The sequence below is a fragment of the Archocentrus centrarchus genome, chromosome 3, assembly GCF_007364275.1.
Source record: "Archocentrus centrarchus isolate MPI-CPG fArcCen1 chromosome 3, fArcCen1, whole genome shotgun sequence".
Lineage (NCBI taxonomy): Eukaryota > Metazoa > Chordata > Actinopteri > Cichliformes > Cichlidae > Archocentrus > Archocentrus centrarchus.
In genome coordinates, this window is record NC_044348.1 from 23,028,464 (window position 1) to 23,052,307 (window position 23,844).

Here is a 23,844-nt window from a genome sequence, read left to right on the forward strand (position 1 = left end):
ATAGCATATGCAGTATACTGGACGCTGAGTGGTTCCCATGCATGTCAGTATATAGTTATCCTTTCTCTCTGACCTCCCCTGTGGCAGCGAATGAATGAAGTTACTCTACAAGAGTGAGAGATTAAAATGCAAAATTTCCTTGATTCCTTTTAAAGGTATATGTGTGTCCAGTTGCCACACACATCATCACATGATTAAATCCAGCTGTGTGTGCTGTTACCCACATTGTATAAATAGATATATTAATAAAGATCTGGGTGGTTTAAAGAAAAACTGGAATATTGCCCTACTTTTACTCAACACCTTAGGAGAAGCTGCAATGGAAAACAAGAGTCTGACGTTTACCTCTCTCCATATTTGAAACCTCACCTGTTTTTGGTTTAGCACAAAAATACATCTTAGAAAAGTTCAGTTACTTAATGATAGAAAGCATCAATACAGAGGCCCCAAGTCACTGTCAAGGACACCTTTTTATATTCAGAGCAGGATACGACATAAACGTGCATCTACAGTTTGTATTAAATCACAGCATATGGGCCAAAAATGTTCTGCAATTTTTAATCAGTGACTAAATGCTGAAAAGGCAAAAATATCTGACATTGATAATTTCCTGTATATGTTCTTGAAACCAAATTCTGAGGAATACTTTAAGTCAGTTGATTTAGATTTAGTCTAGCATCTCATTATTTTTTTCCCCTGCAATTTACACATGGATTAGTAGCCTAACATCTGAGCTTTCAAATCATTTGAATAAGATTTACTGAAGAAAAATGCAAGGTAAAAAAAAAAAAAAAGTTTAAACAAACAAAAAATACAGCAGATTTAAAAAATACAAAACCCAAGAACTAGGCAAACTTATTTACAATTCACTTGAATATTGTTGATTATTAAATACTTTTCCAGTTGATAATAAAAATGTGGATTTATCAAAAAAAAATTAAAAATCTGGTTGCTGCATGTCTTTGTCACTTTGTTGTAAATCATCACTTTTCATTTGGCTATACATGTGAGCTTTTGCAACATGCAGTGAAGACCGCAGCACTGAATATGTCATTTGGTCACATCTGTGTTTCTATTTTTAGACTGGAATCCCTGTCAGATTAATGTCATTGCCACTAACACCAAATAAACAGATTTTACCCTGAAACACCTTCAACCAAGAGGTGGATAGAAACAATATGACATTTGTGTCATTCAATGGATCATAAATTCAGGCAGTTCTGGAATTATTCGAGTGCTTATTCACAATGTACATGTTATTACCAAGAGGAACTAGCTTATGATATGGAATTTTTGCAGTTGTTCTGGAAAAAAATAAATGCTTACAGCTTGTGTTTCAACATGAAAAAGAATTAAAATCACTCTATCCACCATATTTCTTACTGCTTTTGTTTCTATAATTACAGTGTAATTACAATGTAATTATATGTAACAAAACTGACAGCTGCTGGTCACCACTGGGTCAGTTATTCACCTGACCTTGAATTAATTTTTCTCCTCACATAGATGTGATGATAATATAACAAATATACACAATCTATTCTATATTTCTTCCTTACAGCAACATGTGACTAATCATTTTATTACTAATTACACTGTAATTACTGAGAGGAAGAATTTCCATCATGTTGTGGTTTCAATAAAATAATTCATTCTTATTGTTAGGAAAATAACTACTAGAAATATAAAAACCCTAATTAGAGCTATTTAACCCTCAGTTATAATTTACTTGTGTGTTGGCATGTATGATTTTTTCTTTTCTTTTCTTTTCTCTTTTGCTTTTATCTGGAAGACTTTTTTGTGTAATTTAATGTGCAATTTGATGTAAACCTGTTCAAGCATTAAATAATCAGTGTGTTCCATTTACTTAATAGAAGTTTAGGAGCAAAACAATAGCTTTCATAACTAATTGAACCCAGAGGAGTTTCCAGTCGCGGCATGCGGGTGATTCTGTGAATTATGTGAGAGGATGCAGTTATCAGAAGGAAATGTCATCCTGGCCCTGTCTCTCTCGATGATCTAGTGTGCTCTTTTTTGTTTATAACTTCACTTTATGCGTGGTTGTTCTGTAGCTATTCTGGTGCTGAATGTGCTGGATGACTCTGTCTGCCGGCTCAAAGACAAAGAAGGACGGTCATTAGACTATTCTGTAACATCAGGTGCCGTACACCTCTCTCTCTCTCTATTCCCCTCTTCTTCTTTTTATAACACACACACCCCACATACATACACACTTTCCATCTTTCTTGTTCTATTTTCATTTTTCCCCCACTCTCTCTCTCTCTCGCTCGCACATACACACACACAGATATCTTTATTCTGCGCTTTGGTACACATTCCAGCACAGCACCGCATCATTTCCTGGTGTAGAGCTCCATCTACAGGTCCAACAATGGACACCTCAGTCACCCATTTTTTTTTTTAGAGACAAACATTTTTTTAGACTCAGCAACATGCTCAAGAGGATTATCCACTGAGAAATGACAGTCAGTATTATTAGTAATATTTTTTTTAATTAATACATTAAAAGGACCATTTTCTTCAGAGAATTATACTTAGATAAAACATAAAGTTTCCCAGTGGTTCCCAAGTTGGGTTGCAAGAAGAATAAAATGTTGAGAGTACATTTTATGAGAAAGCGCTGAATAAAGTCCCAGGTCTAGGTGCAGTTAAAGCATTTACAGTAGCGGTAAATCAGGTACATTTATATGCATTTTAAAGTTGTTCAGTTGAATTATAACCTAAATTTAGGTTTAAGTTTCAATGAAAAGTCACACAATTTAAATTTTTCTAAATGTACTGAAGTGCATGTTCATGTGTACCTTTGTGTGTGCAAATGTGTCCTTAGTGGGTGGGCAATGTGTCTGAATAAAGTGCAACTGTTTTGGCTTTTGTCTTCTGTTTTGCAAGCTCTTACAATAGGCGGTTATATTTGCGAAAGTGATGAATGAGTTTGCCCATTCCATTCTTCATTTTGTGTGTGTGCATGTCTGTGTGTGTGAGAGAGCGCGCACATGTGTGTTCCAGCATTTTCAAAGTCATTGTTTCCCTAGAGAGAGGTCAGTGTGCTGGTCAAAGCTTTCTGCTGCCACACTCACCTCCCAACCACTGACCAAAGAGGGAGCGAGGGAGATCTACTCACTTTTACCTGCAGTGTAGGGAAATTAAAATCTCTCTTTTTTTTTTGGTCATTTGTGTTCTAAATTTTAAAGAAATTTAACTCAACAAGATTGTGAAAATTATTGGTAAAAAAAGAAGATGAAAATAATGAGAGGTATTCTTCCATTAAACAGGTTGACAACTAAATAAAAACTGTTATATAGTCAGCAGAATAGATTTTCCTGTGTCTACAAATTGATTCTGGAGTTAAGGAATAAATCTAATGCTATGTTTCAGAATTTTGAAGCTTTTGTTGACAGATTTAAGATGCACAATGGAAGTGTGGCTTGGAATAAAGGGAAATACAGTTTGGTCATAGGCTAACTTACACACATACACACACACACACACACACACACACACACACACACACACACACACACACACACACACACCATTATTAAACAGTCTATCGAGGGGGTTGAGTGTGTCCCCTCTCTCCCTTCTTCGCTCACTGCCCCTAGAACAATTTCAATCTTAATAGCTTTTACTATGTATTTGAAACACTGGAGACACAGAAAGAAAGGGCAACCCACATGCACAGAGTGAGGGAGCGAGAGCTAGTCCCCCCGTGTTGGAAATAGAGCCATCAAAAATGAAGGCCAGCCCAATAGAGCCAACAGACAGACAGACCCCAGGAGCATCTTGTAATTATCCCTATGGACGAGTTGCCTCTAGCTGGGCTCAGCTACCCACCCCAGAACCCCCACCCCTCCCCCTCCCTATCATCCCTCCATCCTGCCGCTAACCCCTCCACTGCTAATTTCATCTCAGGGATTAGCCCCTGCTTGCTTGTCTATCTTGTAATATTTCTGGAGGGTGAAATGGTGAAATACCGCGTTCTTCTACTTATAATAGGACTTACCGGGCTGGGGCGGGGCATGCTTATGACTCCCTCTCTCCTTCCTCCTCTCTCTACTGCTATTCAGAGATGGGGAAAAAGTGTTTTTTTTTTTAACTGATAAAGAGAGAGAGAGAGAGAGAACACCCCAGGAAGTGCCGCTGCTGCAGCGCCAGCTCTACCGGGAAGTGACCGCAGAGAAGGAGTGAAGGTGAAAGTGAAAGCAGCGCGCGGCGGCGCAGCGCTCTGGTACTACCTGCAGGGCAATGCAAGCTGTTTTCTTTATGCATAAATGAGAAGGAGGGAGGGAGAGAGGGAGTGAGGCGAGACTGAGACAGAAGTGCCACACGCTGCATAGCCACCACCCAGCCTTTTGTCTAAATATCGGTCTGATGTGTAAAGACTCTCTCTCTCTCTCTCTCTCTCTGCCTGACTTTTGTCATAGCCTGTTTTAATTGGTCATTTTATTTGTTTGTCTGAAATTTGCTCAAAAGTCACTTTTAACCTTGTTTCCATGGATGCCAAGGCAAATGTCAAAGATGCCAAATATCAAGCATAATGATCACATAGTGATCGCATCCTGATCATCTCCAGTGATCAGGATGCTGCACTGCAACACCAGACTAGTCATCAAAAGGTAATAAGTTGTGCTGCATACTGATTTTGATTATAAGTCCTCAAAATATAATTCATAGGAATGGGAATAGGAATAGGAAGTTATTAAAATGGCATTTTGAGTCTGTTTCCGTGTATATTTTGTCAGATTTGTGTCGTTCCATGTATGACCAAGAGGATACCTGTTTATCTATGAGTGTTTAAAGCCATGTGGGAGTGTGTTTGTGTCTATACATTTATATACCTTGCTGGTCTGTCCATCTGTGTGTTTCTGCATGCATGTTTGTCTGCTCATACACTAAATGACCTATAGCCCTCTGTCTCTCCCACACTCCTCTCCATCACTCCAGCCTCTCATTACAGCTGCAGAACCCCAGCCTGTCACATAATTAAAGGCAAAGTTATAAATGACCAGCAGGCCAAAAGCCATATTTCACAGGTGGCCGCATATTTATTTATAATTTTTCACCTTTAAATGTGTTTCTTATGCAAATGAGAGCCAGGACACTTTTCAATTAACTTTGGGGGCCAGTCCCTCTAAGTATCACAGAAGCGTGTTATTGAAAAAAGAGTATTTTTGTTATCAGCCATAAATTATTCCTGCATGTCAAATAAATTGGAAGATGTAATGTATGGACCTATATTTGCTTCTTCCAGAGGTGGCTGGTGTGTTTCCCCTCCCTTAAAAACTTGGTGGTGATTGCTTTTTGTTAAAAAAAAAAAAAAAAAAAAAAAAAGTAAGATTCTTGAACAGCTACATTTACTGAATGATGTACCCCTCCCTATTTTGCTGTCCTTCCATACTCTCACTGTCTCTTTAACATACTCTCTTGCAAGTGGACATGCACACAAAGCCACAATTTACACTGCACCATAGGTTAACAGTATTTTATATGAACAACTGGCAAGCAGGTAAATAGGTATGATTCTTTTATGGTGATAGACAGTGAGTGTCCCCCTCTGCTTCATTTTCTCCTTAACTGACCCACTCAGGGATAAGACGGGGGGAATAGAAGACTCAACAGAGCGAACTCTGTACACGCAGAGAGAAGAAGATAAAAAGTTAAGAAAGTAGAAGTGACGAGGTAAGAGACGCTCCAAAGAAAGATTGCGACTGTTAACTGGACAAAGAACATGCATTTCTCCTGCTCTCCTGTCCCATCAGTAACCCCTCACTTTGCGGGACATGTAGGATATGCTTGGCGATATGTGTATGTGCATTCACAAGTGTGTTACCTTTCTTACAATGCGTGTGCATCACACATTAAGGTGTGTGTGCAGCTGTGCCCTCTCCCTGGTGCGTAAAAAACGTCCATTAATTGAATTCCCCCTAATTTCCCGTCAGCCTTGCCTTGCAGAGCGAGACGCCTGCCTGCCAGCCACGCAAAGCCACACTTCAGGTATGGTGGATAATGGAGGATGACATTTCTGTCCCACCATGCCTGGGGGCAGCATGTGATACATGGCTTCCTCTATGAAGGTTAAACTCAGCTAACCTGCCTTTGGCGTTTCATTACCCACTTGTTAAATACTCTTTTGGTAATAAAATGATTAAAAATTTTATTGCTTCTCTCAAATGAGGCCTCTTTTCAAAGGGATTTAATGACTTTAGAGATGGATATGAGTGTGTGTGTGTGTGTGTGTGTGTTTGTGAGGGTGCACTCCCTGTGTGCATGCAAGCATGTGTGTGTGTATCCAGACAAGTGCATTTCCAGTTAGGTACGACCAGTGTGTAAAAACCTAATGAGAGTGATATGCTTTACAGCGAAACCACCATTATTCTCAACCAAACGACCTGGGCCGTCATTATGTGTAAAGTAGCAATACCTTTTCCCTCTGCTAGGGCACATTCAAATAGACATGTTTTACATACAGCTCAGTCTGTGAAGCGAAGTGAAGTATTTATACTAAAATGAATGGGCCTGACTATTTTTACATCACAAGTTAAGCACCGTGGCTATAGCAACGGGACATAAAATATTATATTCAACCCATTAACAGGAACTACAAGCCTTGCCTAGGCCAATATGGCTCCACAGCGACTTAGCAAATCATCATACCCAGTGTCATTTTGGCTGTAAAATTAGCAGTAAAGGGACTTGAGAAACTGATCTCAAAAATGTAATAAACCAGTTTCTTAAGGTCTGAGTCAAGAAATAGAAATTGGTGGGGAGCCTGTTTTAAGGCCACCCAAATTTTAAAAAACAAATAAAAATTTCCAAACAAATTTGGACGTTGTATTTAATGGAATTAATGTTAAAGCTTTTTATTTTTTATTTTTGCAGTATGTAAATAGTTTTTGTGTCTGTATCTGTCAGACCAAGTCTGCAGCCTTTTAATCTGATTTCTCCTTTTTTACGACCATTAAAATGACAAAACAGGAGCTCTTTTTTGTCTTATAAAATTATTAATTGCTTCAGGTAAGCCTTTATGGTTTTTGTTAAGGGCTTTCCCAGCTCCCTGTTGCAGCTTTGGGTCCCAATCATTTTTGTTCAGATTCATTGTTGTACTGCTGCTGCCCTCACAGGACCTCTACATACACACACACACACACATACACACACACACACTTAATAAATGGCTGGGTCCCCCTCCCTGGGGCCAGAGGAGTCGGTGCTGGTCGGTTCATCTGATATATCATGGCAGCCCACTTCGCTCTGCTCCACTGGACCCTGTCCAACACCTGTTCTCCCATCAGGGGATGTTGTGTTGGCGTGGCATGGCTATGCCACTGTACAGATTGGCACTGCCCAGTTGGGGCAGTGGAAAGTATGAAGTATGAGAATCCATGTGACAAAATATAAGCTGTAATCAGGAGGGAGGATCCCAGTGGTAAATAGTTTATTAAAATAAAATGTTTCATAAAAATCTTCTGCATTTTCTGCTTTTAGGTATCCCTGGACATTATTTTAGTAAATGGACCATGCTGTTAAATTTGATTTTAAAGGTTGTCGTGTAATATGGTATCTATTTCATCTGTTGTCACACCAAATGATAAATTGATATTTCCCAAAAGTCTTCTCAAAAACTGATTGTGATATGATATGATCTAAATTTATTTGTCACATGAAGAAAGCATAATAATAATAATAATAATAATAAATAATGATGCCAATATCAGTAAATATTCTACATAGTTCAAATACTTTTCCTTGATGTTTTTAGAAATGTCTACAATTTGTGGTTTTGGTTGACTGCTCACATTGATTGTCCTAATAAATTAAGAGCCACCTCTAAGCTGTTACTGATAGAAATTCTGTGCCAAGCTTAGAAAAAAAGGTCACTCCCATATACTGTAGCACCCTAAGCACTGATTTTTGCTATTATCTACAGTACAACACAGACATAAATGCATTTGCTGCCACTGCACTCCTTAAACTGTGTTCTATGGCACTAACAAAATTAACCTTATGAGATGAATAAAAATATTACTTTTGCTGCATAAAGTATTGCTTCTTAGCACCAAGTCTTGATGTGGCAGAAGGGAATATGGTAGGGGAACATGGGAAGAATGATTAATGAGTAATGTGCCGTTGTGTTGCTGTGTAGGTGGGGTTTCTCTAGTGGCTCTCTCTAGTTTGGCATGCTCTTTTTCCATATGGATACTACTGCACGTGTTGACAATGAAAGTGGTCATGCCATTGACAAGCAGAGGTGGCAAAAGTACTGACATTCTATACTTAAGTAGAAGTACAAGTACTTGTGTTAAAAAATACTTTGGTAAAAGTTGAAGTACTGGTTCAACTTCTTTACTTAAGTAAAAGTAAAAAAGTACAGGCTCTGAAATGTACTCAAAGTAAGAAAGTAAAAGTAGCTTATTGGAGGACGTTTCTACCTGCTATTTTTCTGTTAGCTAACTGAACCTCATTATATTGTTTATTATTGTAATAATATAAAAGGTATTAGGTACTAAACTGCAGTATTTTCATACAATCTTTGAATAACACAAAGTCGGCATACTTCAGTTTGTTTTGCAGTCCTTCCCTTTAAATCTAACCTCTCTTCTTCCTCTCCTGTCCTCTTTCTCCATCTCTGAGTGAACTTCTCTCTCTTTGCTCTCCCTGAAATACAGCAGCTCTTCTTTTAGCTAGCAGACACACTGTGTGACAAACTGCACACACTTTGTGTGTTTGCAGATATTTGTTGAGCATTTAGAAACGTTGCATTTACCTGCCACACGTTACTCCCTTTATGCTCGCTCCTCTTCAGTACCGCGCTAAGCTGTTTATGTCCCGCGAGCGCAACTTACGGACTCGGTCCGGCCCGCTGTAACTCCTGATTATAGCGCTATAAATGATAAATGATTAAATGGGCTTGTGTATTTATTCCCATTGTACTCAGATCGTTTGATGCTTGACGGAAATGCAAACTTTTCTCAAACGTGTTAAACCTAAAGTAATGAGTCTGTTTTCAAAATGTAAGAAGTAGAAAGTACAGATACTTGTGTAAAAATGCAGGGAGTAAAAGTAAAAAGTACTCAGAAAAATAAATACTCAAGTAAAGTACAGATACCTGAAAAATGTAGTTAAGTACAGTAACGAAGTATTTGTACTTCGTTACTTCCCACCTCTGTTGACAGGCTTCTTTACTCTCGCTAGAGTTTTTTCCCCCTTCACATCATACTGCATGTATCACTTAAACGCCACTTGTTTAACACCACTTGTTTAAAGATGATTAGTATATAAATATATGCAGGAAATTTGAAAGCTGCCATATTTGTTTAATTCACTGGCTAAATTTTTATCAGCTGACCATATATGTTGTTACTGTGAGATAAACAAAAGTATATTTGAAAAGGTTCCAATTATGTATCTTTCATTATCATGCAATATTTTAAAGCAGTATTACCAGCATTATCTCTCCTCTCATGCTTTACACTGTAAGTCCACTTTTAGTCCACTAAGGGGAGACAGAGATCTATCAAATCACTGCAGTGTATGCTTCAAACATTACAATTTACATAACTTAATTGTAACTAAACTAAGTTACAGATAAGTGGTACACCTTTGCATTTGCACATATTTTCATGCATTAATGCAACGTTATTTATTGGGGAGTTTTTTTGTATGGTTGGTTGATTGTTTTTTTGTTTTGTTTGGGGTTTTTTGCTGTGGCTCAGGAGTTGCACCACTAATCAGAAAGTCAGTGGTTCGATTCCTGGTTCCTCATGCCAGCACATTGAAATTTTGATGTGCAAGATACAGAATCCCCGAAATATAGGCCTATTGGATTGGTGCGTTGGATTCAACCGACTGGGACATGTTTCGCAGCAGCGCGGGCGGAGACATCGAGGAGTTTACGGAAACGGTTGTGGGATTTATTGGGAAAGTTGTTGATGACACTTCACTTAGGAGGACCATCAGGACTTTTCCCAACCAGAAGCCGTGGGTGGATAAATCTGTCCGCGACGCTCTGAGGTCCCGCACCGCCGCCTACAACTCCGGCCTCGCCTCTGGGAACATGGAGCATACAACGTCCGCTGAGCGGTGAAAGAGGCCAAACATCGCTACGGCCGCAGACTGGAACAGCAACTACAACAGTCTGACTCCAGGGGACTGTGGCAGCGACTACGCACCATCACGGACTACAAAGCACCACACACACCCCCGGTGAGTGCCGACGCTTCTCTGGCTGATGAACTCAACAACTTCTTTGCGCGCTTCGAGTCGGGAAGCCGACAGCCCGCTGCGCTCCCGGCCGGAGGGGCGGAGACACTCACTGTTACGGAGCGTGACGTGAGGAGGGTGTTTAGAAGTGTAAACACCAGGAAAGCGGCTGGACCAGACGGTATTAGTGGACGTATCCTTAAGACCTGCGCTGACCAGCTGGCACCTGTGTTTACACTGATATTCAACCTCTCACTGAAACTGTGTGTGATTCCCACCTGCTTTAAAAAGTCCATCATAGTCCCTGTCCCAAAGAAACCACACCCCAGCAGCCCCAATGACTTCAGGCCCATAGCACTCACCTCTGTGGTGATGAAATGCTTTGAGAGACTCATCAAGACATTCATCACCTCCTCACTGCCCACCACCCTCGACCCACTACAGTTTGCATACCGGCCAGACAGATCCACAGATGACGCCATATCCTTCCTCCTCCACAAACCATTTCACACATAGACACTGGTAAGGGGAACTATGTGAGAGTGCTGTTTGTAGATTACAGCTCAGCATTCAACACCATAGTTCCCTCCAGGCTGGTCTCTAAGCTGCTGGACCTGGGCCTGGGCCCATCCCTGTGCAGGTGGGTTCACAGCTTCCTGACCAGCAGACCACAGGTGGTACGAGTGGGTCACCTCACCTCATCCTCCCTCACCCTCAACACTGGATCCCCCCAAGGCTGTGTGCTCAGCCCTCTGCTGTACTCACTGTACACCCATGACTGCGTGGCCACGTCAGAGTCCAATGTCATCATCAAGTTTTGCTGAGGACACTGCTGTTGTGGGACTAATCTCTCACAATGAGGAGACAGCCTACAGGAGAGAGGTCTCCCGCCTGGAGAACTGGTGCCGGAAGAACCACCTTCTGCTCAACGTCAGCAAAACAAAGGAACTGATCGTGGACTTCAGCAGGAAGCAGCAGAGGAACTACCATCCACTTGTCATCAGTGGTGCTGAGGTGGAAAGAGTGGACACTTTCAAATACCTGGGAGTGACCATCTCACAGGACCTGTCCTGGACTCATCACATAAACATCACCGTGAAGAAGGCCTTATTTTTATTTTTATTCTTCTTATTTATATGTGTGTGTATATATGGTTGCAGGTACAAAATACATTTCACTGTGCATTGTACTGTGTATAACTGTGCATGTGACAAATAAACACTATCTTAATCTTATCTATTTTTGTGAATTTGTGTGAGATGCAATTAAATGCTGTGCAAAGTGCTTAGTGTAAAATTCTGAGTGAATAACAGCTCTCAAAAAACAGTATAGATGCATTTTTTTGGTATTATTTGTTCCACAGGCTCATTTTAATTTAATTTTGGACTATGTCATTAGTATCCCAGTGACCAAATATACTTCAATACAGAGGGATCATTAGGAAAAGGTGATTATTTATTAATATACCGAATTCAATTAATCTCTTTGGCGATTAGACTCCAATGACCCACTGAAGCAGAACGGAACCCCAGCAAGAATCTAGACACTAGTGTTAGTGGTGATAAAGATAAAATGGAGGCTTGGATGGTGCACTGAGTGATTTGGATGAGGTGGAGATGGGGAGGAGGTGAGTTGCATGAACGAGAATGACAGGTAAGCAGTGAGATTTAAAGTATGCAAAGTGGAGACTGATTGGCTTGAAGTATGCAGGCAGAAAGAAGATTGGACTAGAGCAATGATGTCAGCTTTGAGTTTGACATGGAAAAGCACAAGTGATGTGAAGAATAAACTGGCAGCCAAATAACCAGGAAAGCAGACAGAGGAGTGAATTCAGATCTTCCTTATTGAACTTATGCCTAAGCTTCATTTTAACTGATATTTCATGAAAAGCACAGCGCTTTTAATTTAATGAAATTCTGATGTTAATTAGTTTTCAGTCATTGATATTATTGGTGATTTAAAGCATCTTGAAGCATCAAATACACTATATTGCCAAAGGTATTCACTCACCCATCCAGATCATTGAACCACAAGTGTATAAAATTAAGCACCCTGGCACGCAGACTGCTTCTAGGATGCCATCTGTGTAACAAGTCCAGCCGTGAAATTTCCTCGCAACTAAGTATTCCACAGTCAAATGCTAGTGGTATTATAATGAAGTGGAAGCAATTGGGAACAACAGTAACTCTGCCACAAAGTGGTAGACTAAGTAAAATGGCAGAGTGAGGTCAGCGGATACTGAGGTGCATAGTGCACAGAGGTCACCAACTTTCTGCAGAGTTTATCACTACAGACTTCCAAACTTCATGTGGCATTCAGATTAGCTCAAGAACAGTGCTTAGAGAGCTTCATGGAATCAGTTGTGTGTAAATCACACCACCATTGCACTCTAGAGCAGTGGAAACGTGTTCTCTGGAATCACGAGTCATGCTTCTCTGTCTGGCAATCTGATAGAAGAGTCTGGGTTTGGCAGATGCCAGGAAAACAGTACTTGTCTGTCTGCACTGTGCCAAGTGTAAAGTTTGGTGGGGGGATTATAGTATGTGTGTTTTTCAGGAGTTGGGCTTGGCCCTTAGTTCCAGTGAAAGCAACTCTTAATGCTTCAGCATACCAAGACATTTTGGACAATTTCATGCTCTCAACTTTGCGTTCCAACATGATTGCTCACCAATGAGGACCATAAAAACATGGATGAGCGACTCGGGTGTGGAAGAACTTGACTGTCCTGCACAGAATCCTGACCTCAACCCAACAGAGCACTTTTGGGATTAAAGGGAGTGCAAACCACGAGCCAGGACTTATCGTCCAGCATCAGTGTCTGACCTCACAAATGTCTTTGTGGAAGAATGGTCAAAAATTCCCATGAACACGCACCTAAACCTTGTGGAAAGCCTTTCCAGAAGAGTTGAAGCTATTATAGCTGCAAAGGGTGGGCTGACATCATATTAAACCCTATGGATTAAGAATGGGATGTCACTCAAGTTCATGTGTGTGAGGCAGACAACAAATACTTTTGGCAATAATATGTAAATCACAGTTCTGAATATGCACCCACTTGCTGCTTGTGTTCTTCTTGGCAATATTTTATTCATTAGTCTACTATCTTGCCTTAATAAATAACTAAAGGAATAAAACAACTAAGCGGCGTGAATTAAATTCTTTCTACACTAGCAGAAACTTCCATCCACTTCCGCATATCCGACTGGGGGGGTCAGCTGCCATAAAGCAAGAGGTAGGGTACACCCTGCACAGGTCGCCAGTCTGTTAAAGGGAATTATTTATTTATTTTATTAATTTCCCTTAAGACTATTTTGTCAGTCTCCTTGCGTGGCTTTACCACAAGATATGCTTATGTTCATTTGACGATTTTCTTCACCAAATGAGCATCAGCATCTCCTCCGACGATCTTTTTTTTTTCTCGATTCAGTGCTTTCTTTTCAAAGGACAGCAAAATAAATAAATAGAAATTCAAGGCAACATTTCTCTTTCTCTTCCCCATCCTAAAGCAGTGTTGTCAGACTGATCGTTTTATTTAACCAGAAATCTATCAGCAGCCCACCCGCCCTTCCTCTACCTCGAAATATTCAAGTTACCGAAATATGACAGAGCACTACATGCTAATATCTGAGAATCAAAAACCAGTGAATATTAAGCACTTTTTTTTTTTTGCTTAAACCTCAGAGGATTCATCGGTTGTCGAAATTTTTGCAAGCTTGACTAATTATTTAATCCGCTGATCCTTGTTGCTTTAGTGCTTTAGTCTAGTTAACTACTGCAAGTCATCCTCATGCCTTGTAGACACAGGAGAAAGAGAACGAGAAAAAAGTATCTCATCTCATTTGCGCCATTTATTTATTTTCAGGGGAGCTTATTAGTTTAAATATGACAGATAACGTTTGCTGCTCTCAAGAATGTTTCTTTCCGCAGTTTAACTGTTGTCCGCTCCTCATAATAAATAATACAATAGTAGAGCAATGATGTCATATGGCTTTTGAAACAAACAAAAAAACAAAAACAAAAAAAAAAAGCGAAAGAGGGTAAAAAGAATCAAGCGCTCGGACCGTACCATTGTTGACGAGGCAGGGGGGAGGGGGACCTTCCCAATGCGGAGGATCAGAGGTGATGACACGCGCGAGCCCCAGTCCCGCTGTAGGTCTCGCGTCGGCGACATGGTGGCAGCGTACCGGATCATCTTGCAGGCTTTTCGTGAAGAGTAGTTGTTCGTTCTTTCCTGCTGAATCGTAGAGGTAAGTGCGCGCAGTATTTGTTTTTAAGCTTTGCGGTATTAATTCTGCATGGCACATTACCTTCTCGGGCTTCTTGCTGATGTTAATATTCTCTGTCTGCTCGGTTGTTGCTGATGCTGTAATGATCACCACGAACAGTGTTCAAAAGGGGTACGAGCTTGGAGCTTGTCTTTTAACTTTAAAAGAAAAAAAAAAAAAGCCCGTTTTGCCTGAAAATCTGGAGTCTTTGTTCCTTTAAGCTTTTACATTCGTGATTATTTTTGTTGTAATGAGGAACAGCTGTCTGTGTAATAAGAGGGTAATATAGGGTTTAGGTTGGGAGCTTAACTGCGAGTACAATTAATCTATTCATCCATATCCATATTATCCATATCCCCTTTACTTTCGTTTTCATGGCAGCATCCTAACTTTTTAAACTTTTGATGTTTACTTGTACGTGCTAGTAAAAATAGTTTGCCCTATGTCCTACTGTACCAGGTCTGCTACATTGTAATCAAAGTGTTTCACTTAAGGTCTGACCTCATTTTCCAAACTCATCTCTTAATTTAATTTCATGTCTTCCAGATGTCAACTTACTTCATCAAATAAAATTTTGTTTGGGCTGCAGCTTGCTAGATGAACAAAAAATAATGTCTATTTATTGGCATTCTTCTGTTCATTTATTTATCTATTTATCTATTCACAGAGCAAGTGTTGTCTTGAAAACTGTTTACTGTTTACCTTCTGTTAGGTCCTTAAACACAGTGGTTGCTGCCTTTACATAACTATTTTTTGTGTCCTTTTTTTTATGTTGGTGAATGGTGAATGGGATCTTTTTGCTTAGCTTGTAAGGCATCTTGCAGCTAAACTGTTATAAACCAGAAGGTGCAATTCCATACAGATTTTGCATTCATGTAGACAACACAAGTTCCCCTGGAGTCATGCAAGATAGAGAGAAAAGAAGAAACAAAAACTGCTGAAGGACACTGAGTGAGATAGCAGACACTGAAAATTCAGGGAGTTGGAGCTGTGTAGTCCCTTCCAGCTATTTTTTTTATGTACCCTAACTCCAGCAGATGTGTTGTGTACTGTATGTAGTCAGACACAATGTCCTATAGCAGATATTCAGCATGTATGTTTGCTTGTATTATTGTGTTGTAATATACTGGGCAAATAGATATTGTAAGGGGAGTAAGTCTATGTAGGCATGCTTAGAAGGAGACATCAGTGAAATTTTTTTTTTAGAAGGTTTCAGTGACTGCATATCTTTGTGCTGGCAGAGGTGAATGGTTAGCTGAGTGCAGTGTATGGATGGGTGTATGAATGGCTGGCTGAAGGGTTGCCTGACCAGTTAGCCAGTTGGCTTCCTCACCATCGATCTAGTGTCTGTTGAGCCCACTGAATGAAAGCATTTGCTGTGGGTCATCGGTCAGTTATGGACCCATCTGAAGGTCCACTTGTGTTTTTGTGTGTGTATAATTGGCTTCCCTTTACATGTGTGTCAGGCTTTGGCTCAGTGCTCACAGAGCATCTGCAAAGCTGGAGGTTTTTTCTTTTCTAATTCTGCTGTCCGCTGCCGAAAGACATGCTGTACTGGCCAGCTGACTGCTCGACATTCCTTTGGCTTATCATTGGATCTCTCTCACACACAGTGACATGCACAATTAACTGAATATATCCACACTAATACGACCACCAGTGTTAACAGGATCATTAACAAGAACTGTTCTTAAATTATGTTGTGTGTGTGTGTGGTTCAGGTATTCCGTGAATTTCATGTAGGGATCTAAATCTCTGACATAGCCTATGTCTTCCTGTTAGCATAGGGAAAATAAACCATGAAATAAATCATTAAATATAGAGGTGAGGACATGTTTTAAGGTAAGATTACAGTTAGGCAATTAAAAATAAAGGCTAGAGTTAGTCTTCCGAAAGTTAGTGTAAGTTAATGTAATGTCCATCATGGATTGATGGCTGTATCTGTGTGTGTCCATGGAGACTGCAACCCCTCGTGTCTGACTGAACATAAAGAAAGAAAAGCAGGACTACTGTGTGTTTGTGTGTGACTGGTATGTGCGCCTGGCGAACAGAGAAAGAGCCTGGGGTTCTTATCTGACCTCTCCCAGGATGACCTTTCACCCCTCAAGACAAGCCTTTTGTGTCGACCGAGCCAGAGCCTATGAGAGAGCGTGCGTGGGTGCCTATTTATGTGTGTGTGTGTGAGACCATTCATGTTTGTGCACATGTGTATAAGAAGTATAAGCCACATCAAAGCCTTAGCTAAACATTGTTATCTGAACTCCCCTTTGACCCCAATCATTTCACTCAGTCAGATTCTTCCCTGCTCTCGAATGTCAGTTTGTGTATGAGAGTCTGCGTATATTAGCAAGGAAGTGTGCAGATTACCTAAAATTCTCAGATTTGATTAAAGAATAATGTTAGAGCTCATCATCTTCATTTGTTATTTAAAGCCAGCTACATCCAAATATTTAAAAGTGTTAAAATATTTAATATAAAAGTATTGGTGGCAAAGTATGGGATGTGGATTGCATGGTGCTCAGGGCTTTGAGGGATGCTAACTACAGGTTTGTATGTGTGAGGTGCTGTGTTTGAAGCCAGCGGTGGGAACAGGGTCCAAGAGGTCATAAACCACCACAATAGTGCCTCTCTCCCCAGGGTGAAACAGAGGCAGAAAGAGAAGAAGAGGGGGGGGGGGGGCATGAAAGGATCTCTCACTTCCATGCCAAGGAGAGAGGAAGGAGGGGGAGATGGGAAGAGAAAAGATCAAGAAAGCTTCCTTAAAAGTTTAGAGATAATTTCTGTCATCTTGGCTGCATGTCTTTCTTTATGTGTGACTTGTCTCTGGGTTTTTCTAAGAACATGTAGTAACAATAATAAATTCAGGACCTGTAATACAGTAAGAGTACATGCATAGAAGTAATAGATTGTAACAAAATCAATAGTACTAGACTATTTGTTCTTTACCTAGGTATTTTAATTGCAACTCTATATTTATGCTCCGGTACATTTCAGAGGGAAATGTTGCATTTTTTTACTCCTATATTTGTCTGACAGCTTCATTTAAGTTACTTGTCAGATTGCAACATTTCATACCATTCCTGTCCATGTATCTTGAATGTTATAATAAACCACAAGATGAGGTTTTTATTTCCCATGGTTGAGAACATTCTTTTTACTTTTTAAAATTATGTAAAAGCTACGTTAAACCCCTTTTTTGCATTAGCTGCAATAGGGCAGTGTTTCTGAACTCACAAAAAAGGGACTTTTTAGAGATACTTTGTTCTCACAAAAAAAAAAACATCTGCAGCAGTAAAATGTGATATACACATTAATGCTGCAGTAATGCTGTTGCTAATACTTAGCAGGATTTTGAATGTTGGACTGTCATAGAATTGTGTTGGTGCTTTGCTTAAGTCAAGAATCTGATCCATGGATGTGCAGCTAGAGATTAAAGATGGAGTTAGGTATTTCATTGGACAATACAATTCCCAGGAGAAGATTTCTTTGACTGCTTCGTGTTCTTTGAGCCTTTTTAAATCACAATATCCCATAACAATATGTGAAGAAAATCTCTCTTTGAAGTAGTACCATAAGGAACCACTTGAAACTTTCATTGAAATTCTCTTTTTATTAACAAGTAGCTACAAAACCAGACCACACAGCTCGAGCCAGTTCTGTTTTTTAGACTGATAGGACTTGCCTATTTGAAGTTTAGGATATTGGTTAAGATTCAGTAAAAGGTGGAGTGCACCTCTCTGCTTTAATCTGCTTTCCCTTCCATTTCTCTCCTTGTTGTGTCTTTCTGTGGTTGTAAAAAAGATCAGACTGCACTTTAGCAGAAGGTGTGATTACTTCCTCTCAGTCCCAACTGTGTTATGACAGGGCTTTTTGTCTTCAACGCTCTACAAGATGGTGCAAGGCATTAAAAGCCTGCTCTGCTTCTTTACATATGAAAGTGTGGAAGCAGAAGGTTGGCTGGTAAGGTGTGTGTATGTGTGTGTGTGTGTGTGTGTGTGTGTGAGAGAGAGAGAGAGAGAGAGAGAGAGAGAGAGAGAGAGAGAGAGAGAGAGAGAGAAAGAGGATGTGTGTTTTATTTCTAGCCTGTTCCAAGATGAGAAAATAAGTCTGAAAGCAAGATGAGATGTATCATGTGGAACTTCATTTTGTAATACATGTTTAGAAAAAAGTTTAACCAGGTTTAATTTTTTCAGCAGAGATTAGGGCAAAAGTAACCTCTTTAAAGGTCAGTTAAGTAAATAAAAATCCACATCTATTAATAGTAGTGTATGTCAGTTTGAGTTACAAAAAAGAAAAAAAAAGATTTGTTTAAGCTGAATTTTTTATTTATTTTTTTATTTTGGGGGCATTTGATTGAGATTTCTTTCAGTTCAAATGCACTTTGCTATAGTGTCTCTCTCTAGGAAGCCTTCTATAGCAGTTTTTAATCTTGGAAATCCTGCATAGGACTTTTTGATACTTTTCAGTCCCTTATTCAGAAGCTGCCATCTGCAGCAACTTGGGTTTCAGGGCCATAGATTTGCAGAAGCAATTGAACCAACCAAGCCAGAGCTCCCCCTTTTTGTCTACATCTCTTATCAATTCTTATCAATACTATAAGATGTGTTTGAGTGTCACATAGTTTTAAAACAATTTAGGATTATCCCATTCATAAATGAATACATAAACAGTAGGAATAACTCTAGCTATTCCATTAGGCAGTGGGATGTGGAATATAACTTGACTTCATCATACAAATAATTGTTATTATAGAAAACCTATAATAATGATTTCTGTTGTTGAAAGAGCAAATGTAAGGATTTCTTCAGCTCTACTGGCTACTGCTTAGATTTTTCCTCCTGAAGAATGGCACAATGGACCACAAAGTAGTTTGATGTTTACATTTCAAATGATATGTGTTAATGATATGTGTTTATTTAAATGTATAAAATGTTTATGAGATGCAGTGCATGGATTATATGCCTGATAAATCAGCAGAGAGACAGAAAACTTTGTTTTTCATTCATTCATATACCTTGATATTTAAAATTGGATGTCATATTTTGACTTAAAATCATTTTCTACATAAGCATCATGGTTTAGAGAACCACAGTATAATATACTTACAGAGCTTTAAGGCTGTAATCTGACAGGCTTGTCTTTTTGTATTAAACTACCCTTCAGGTTGCTGACTGTTTTGCTGGCTCACAAACCCAGGTTTGTCAATCAGTAATGTGCAGCTTTTCTGTGTGTGTGTGTGTGTGTGTGTGTGTGTGTGTGTGTGTGTGTGTGTGTGTGTGTATGTGTGTGTGTGTGTGTGTGTATGTGTGTGTGTGTGTGTGTGTGTGTGTGTGTGTGTATGTGTGTGTGTGTGTGTGTGTGTGGGGCAGCTAGTATACAGTATGAGCAGTCAGAGGTTCAGAGAAGGGGGATTAAGTTGGTGTTTGCAATTCAGTCTTGGTTTTTTTTCCCCCTCAGCTTTGAACCAGTTTGCTCTCTGTACAGCACATTTGGTTCTGACAGAAGTCTTCTTTGAAAATACTTAATGTTTTTTACATTTTGTATTATTATGTAATTGACATTAAAAATTAATGAAAAACAGTCTCATCTGTTTTAGAGTAGAGAGGTAAAGTGAAGCAGAGGGAGAGCCAAGAGAGAGAGATGCACTCGAACAGAAAGGAGAAAAACAGAGAGAGGGAGTAGCGTCTAGGTCAGAGTGCCCTGACTCTGTCAGTGCAGCTGATTTTATATCATGCTGTCTGGACAGATTCCATCCACCAGTAACCACTGTTTAGACGTGTGTAGACATGTGTGTGTTTCTCCGTGGGTTTCTTTGTGACTAGATGTGTTTCTGATTTTTTTTATTTTGTGCGTACATCCATGCATAAGTGTGGATGTGTCTGTGAGTGTGTATGACTCAACAGAATTAGCCAGTGCATTTAAGCACGATGTCATAGGGCTTCAGAATCAATTATATGTTAACAGGAGATCTCAACTCTATTCTGTGGTTTATAATACATAATGTGGCTTACAGTTACAGATTAACACAAGGTAAGGTCGCCTTGTTTTTACAGGACACCAATGGGGAACTCTTATGCAGGCCAGCTACGGACCACACGCTTTGAGGAGGTTCTCCATAACTCCATTGAGGCATCGCTGAGGTCGAACACTGTAGTACCCCGACCTGTCTTCTCACAGTTATACCTTGAGACGGAGCAGCCACTGGCACGTGACGGTGGGTTTTATGGACGGACCGGAAAAATTACATTTTGTTTGCCAAAAGGGTTTGATTGTTTTCTAATGTCCAGTTTGAATTGGAATTTCTTTAGCTTTCTTTAAAAATTATTTTCCTGTCACATTTGTTTATGCTGAAAATGTGAAGATTTTGTTTGTGCCCCAAACATGCCAAATAGATGAAGATGATGAAGATGGCTCAGAGTCTAATAGTCCTCCAATACCGTACCAGATGAAGCCGCCTCCTGAAGGATGCTGCACCACTGATGGTTTGTACACATACACATAAACATCATATTAAAACCAATAACACTCTGGATCACATCTACAAGATAGTGACATTGAATAAAACTTGGAGCAGGCACACCAGGAGGTGTACTTTTAAGGGTTCACCTCCTCTGTGAATGTGTCATAAATGATGGGTGGAGAAATGGAGGGAAAAAAAATCTGAATTTTGTATCTGCTCTTGAGGTGAGCTGTCTGTTTCATGTGTCTCAGTTCTTATTTACTCTTTAATAATCAGGTCATGTTTGTAAATGAGAAGTGGCTTTGAAACATTTCACCTGGTAAAATAAATGTTTAAAAAAAAGAAAAGTCAATCACTGGACATACTACCTGATCATTTGGTGAAAATAACTTTTCTGTCCCTGATTTTCCACTCCACAGGCTTTTGTCAGGCAGGCAGGGACCTCCGTTTGTCCTCCCTTGCATCCGATCCCATAGATGTGCCCCCTGGGTTCATGTTGGTTGGGGTAAAGTCTCCTTCTCTTCCTGAGAACCTGCTGGTGTGTGCTGTGGACCGCCGTTTCCTCCCAGACGAACGGGGTCGTTACGCTCTGCTGGGTGAGGCAGTAAACTTAAACAGGAAATCATTGCTGTAAAGTGAAAAAGATTTCTCCAGTGAAAGATGAAAAAAAACACCCTTGGTTTTGTATTTCAGTGCCTTTATGACGTTCAGCCTGTGTGAATGTAGGGACGTGTGAAACACATCCTCGATAGCACTCTTTCTTTTGAGGCTCATGTCAGAAACCTCACTCGGTCTGCTTATTTTCACTTATGCAACACTAATCGTCTCCGTCCCTCTCTTACACCTGCCAGTACTGCAACTCTTGTCCACGCTCTTGTCACTTCTCGTTTGGATTACTGCAATTCACTTCTTGCTGGTCTACCACTCAAACTTCTCCGTAAACTCCAGATGGTTCAAAACTCTGCTGCACGTATCATTACCCGAACCTCCTCTACTCAACACATTACTCCCATCCTTCAGACCTACACTGGCTTCCAATAGACTACCGAATCAAATACAAGATTCTTCTTCTCACCTTCAAATCTCTCCATAACCTTGCTCCCCCCTACATTGCTGCTCTAATCCATTCCTATACTCTCTCAAGCCCACTTCGTTTTTCTTCGTCCGCTTAGCAACTATGGGGTCTAGAGCCTTTTGTCATACAGCACCCCATCTCTGGAATGCTCTACCGCAACCTCTAAAGGTCATAAATAGCTTACCTCTTTTTAAATCCCATTTAAAAACCCATCTGTTCAAACAAGCTTTTGGCCTGTAACTGTGTGGGTTCAGGATTTTACCTTGGTCTTAACTAATTTGTTTTTTGTTTTGTTTTGTTTATTGTGTAATTGTGCTTTCTCTTTTGCTGTTTCCTCTTTGATTGTTTTTTACCTGTAAGGCGACCTTGAGTGCCCTGAAAGGCGCCCATAAATAAAATGTATTATTATTATTATTATTTTCTGTTTTAATCACGCATTTTCTCTTTGGTGCCACCAACAGGGTTCTCAGGAAATTGCACGGGCTGTGGAGAGAAAGGTTTCCGCTATTTCACGGAGTTCTCCAATCACATTAACCTGAAGCTCAGCACCCAGCCCAAGAAACAGAAACACTTGAAGTACTATCTATACCGAAACAGCCAGGGCATCCTCATCAAAGGGGCTCCTATCTGCTGGAGGGGAAATGGTAAGAGGTGCACATGTGTTGTAATGTAGCTGAACAGTTGACTTTCTGATTGTAGCACAACAGTGATATTATTGATTGTAGTGGCCATACACTATAGGTCACAGGTGCTGCTTGCATGAACTTGGTGACTTTTAAGACAAGTTTGTCCTTGATCAGATTCTGATTTAGTGCAGGAGTTACTGATGTTCATCCTTTGCATTCATTCTAGTCTCTGCATAACAATATGATTCCCAAAAAGAAAGACATTAAACAACCATGCATAAAAAAGAACACGGTGGAACATGGAGCATGGGGCATGTAGCTGTGTACACAGACTGTGTACTGTGTAGCACAGTCAAAAAACTTTAAGCCTTCTATCTGCCTTGACTTCCTTAAATATAGCTTACAATTCTACTTAAGAGATAACTGCTATCTCCCTTAATAGCAAAAAAGTGGAGACTGTTAAATAGCATTCTAATGCAGTAAATATAAAAACATGTTTTAAGGGTGCTCTTTACTGTTTCAATGTGTGGTTAAGAAGTTAGTCTTTTGTATTTATTTTTAAACAGGTGGTAATTGATTGAATAACTTCTGTTGATCTGTGGTGTGTTACTGCTCTAATTAGTGACAGCAAATGAAAAACATTGCCAGAGAAAGATTATTTAATTGACAAATTAATTAACTGCAAGAGTAGGTTGGATTTTATTTAGAAAATCTCTCATTGAAAGTGGTGATCTATGCTGCATTGATGGATATTTTAACGAGCATTGTTAGGACAATGCTTATTGCTTGTTTTAGTGTAACAAATGAGCATTGTCTTGACTGTGTCACAACCAATCATGCTTTAACTTAGTCATGTAGAATTGCAAACTTTATGCAGCACAGTTTTTTGTGTTTTGGGGTTTTTTTTTAATGACTAAAAGCTAGTCATATACTATAAGATCATTGGCTTGCCTATCTTCAAACCAAGTGCATAGTTACTATAGCCATAAGGATGAGTGAAAGGTGATATTAGAGAGTGTACAATGTAGACAGAGGCCATAGGCTGTGGGTTAATCTTAAACTATTACGGAGTGAAAGGGCTTGTGTTATAGGCTCTAACTGTCTAAATGTGTTGTTTTCATGTTTTTTCTTGATTTATTAATCCTGTAGTTTCAGAGTGAAAGAGTGAGACTTAGTTTAAAAGAAATCAGACCTTGA

The 23,844-nt window shown here is 39.8% G+C and overlaps 1 protein-coding gene across 1 annotated transcript in view; it reads left to right on the forward strand.

Moving 5' to 3' along the window:
• greb1 (growth regulating estrogen receptor binding 1) overlaps positions 1-23,844 on the forward strand; it is a 122,272-nt gene that overhangs the window by 83,054 nt on the left and 15,374 nt on the right. The window contains exons 7-10 of the mRNA XM_030726426.1: positions 20,540-20,700; positions 20,879-20,968; positions 21,366-21,542; positions 22,483-22,665. Of these exons, the coding sequence (XP_030582286.1) occupies positions 20,540-20,700; positions 20,879-20,968; positions 21,366-21,542; positions 22,483-22,665 (611 nt within the window). The remainder of the gene's footprint in view (positions 1-20,539; positions 20,701-20,878; positions 20,969-21,365; positions 21,543-22,482; positions 22,666-23,844) is intronic.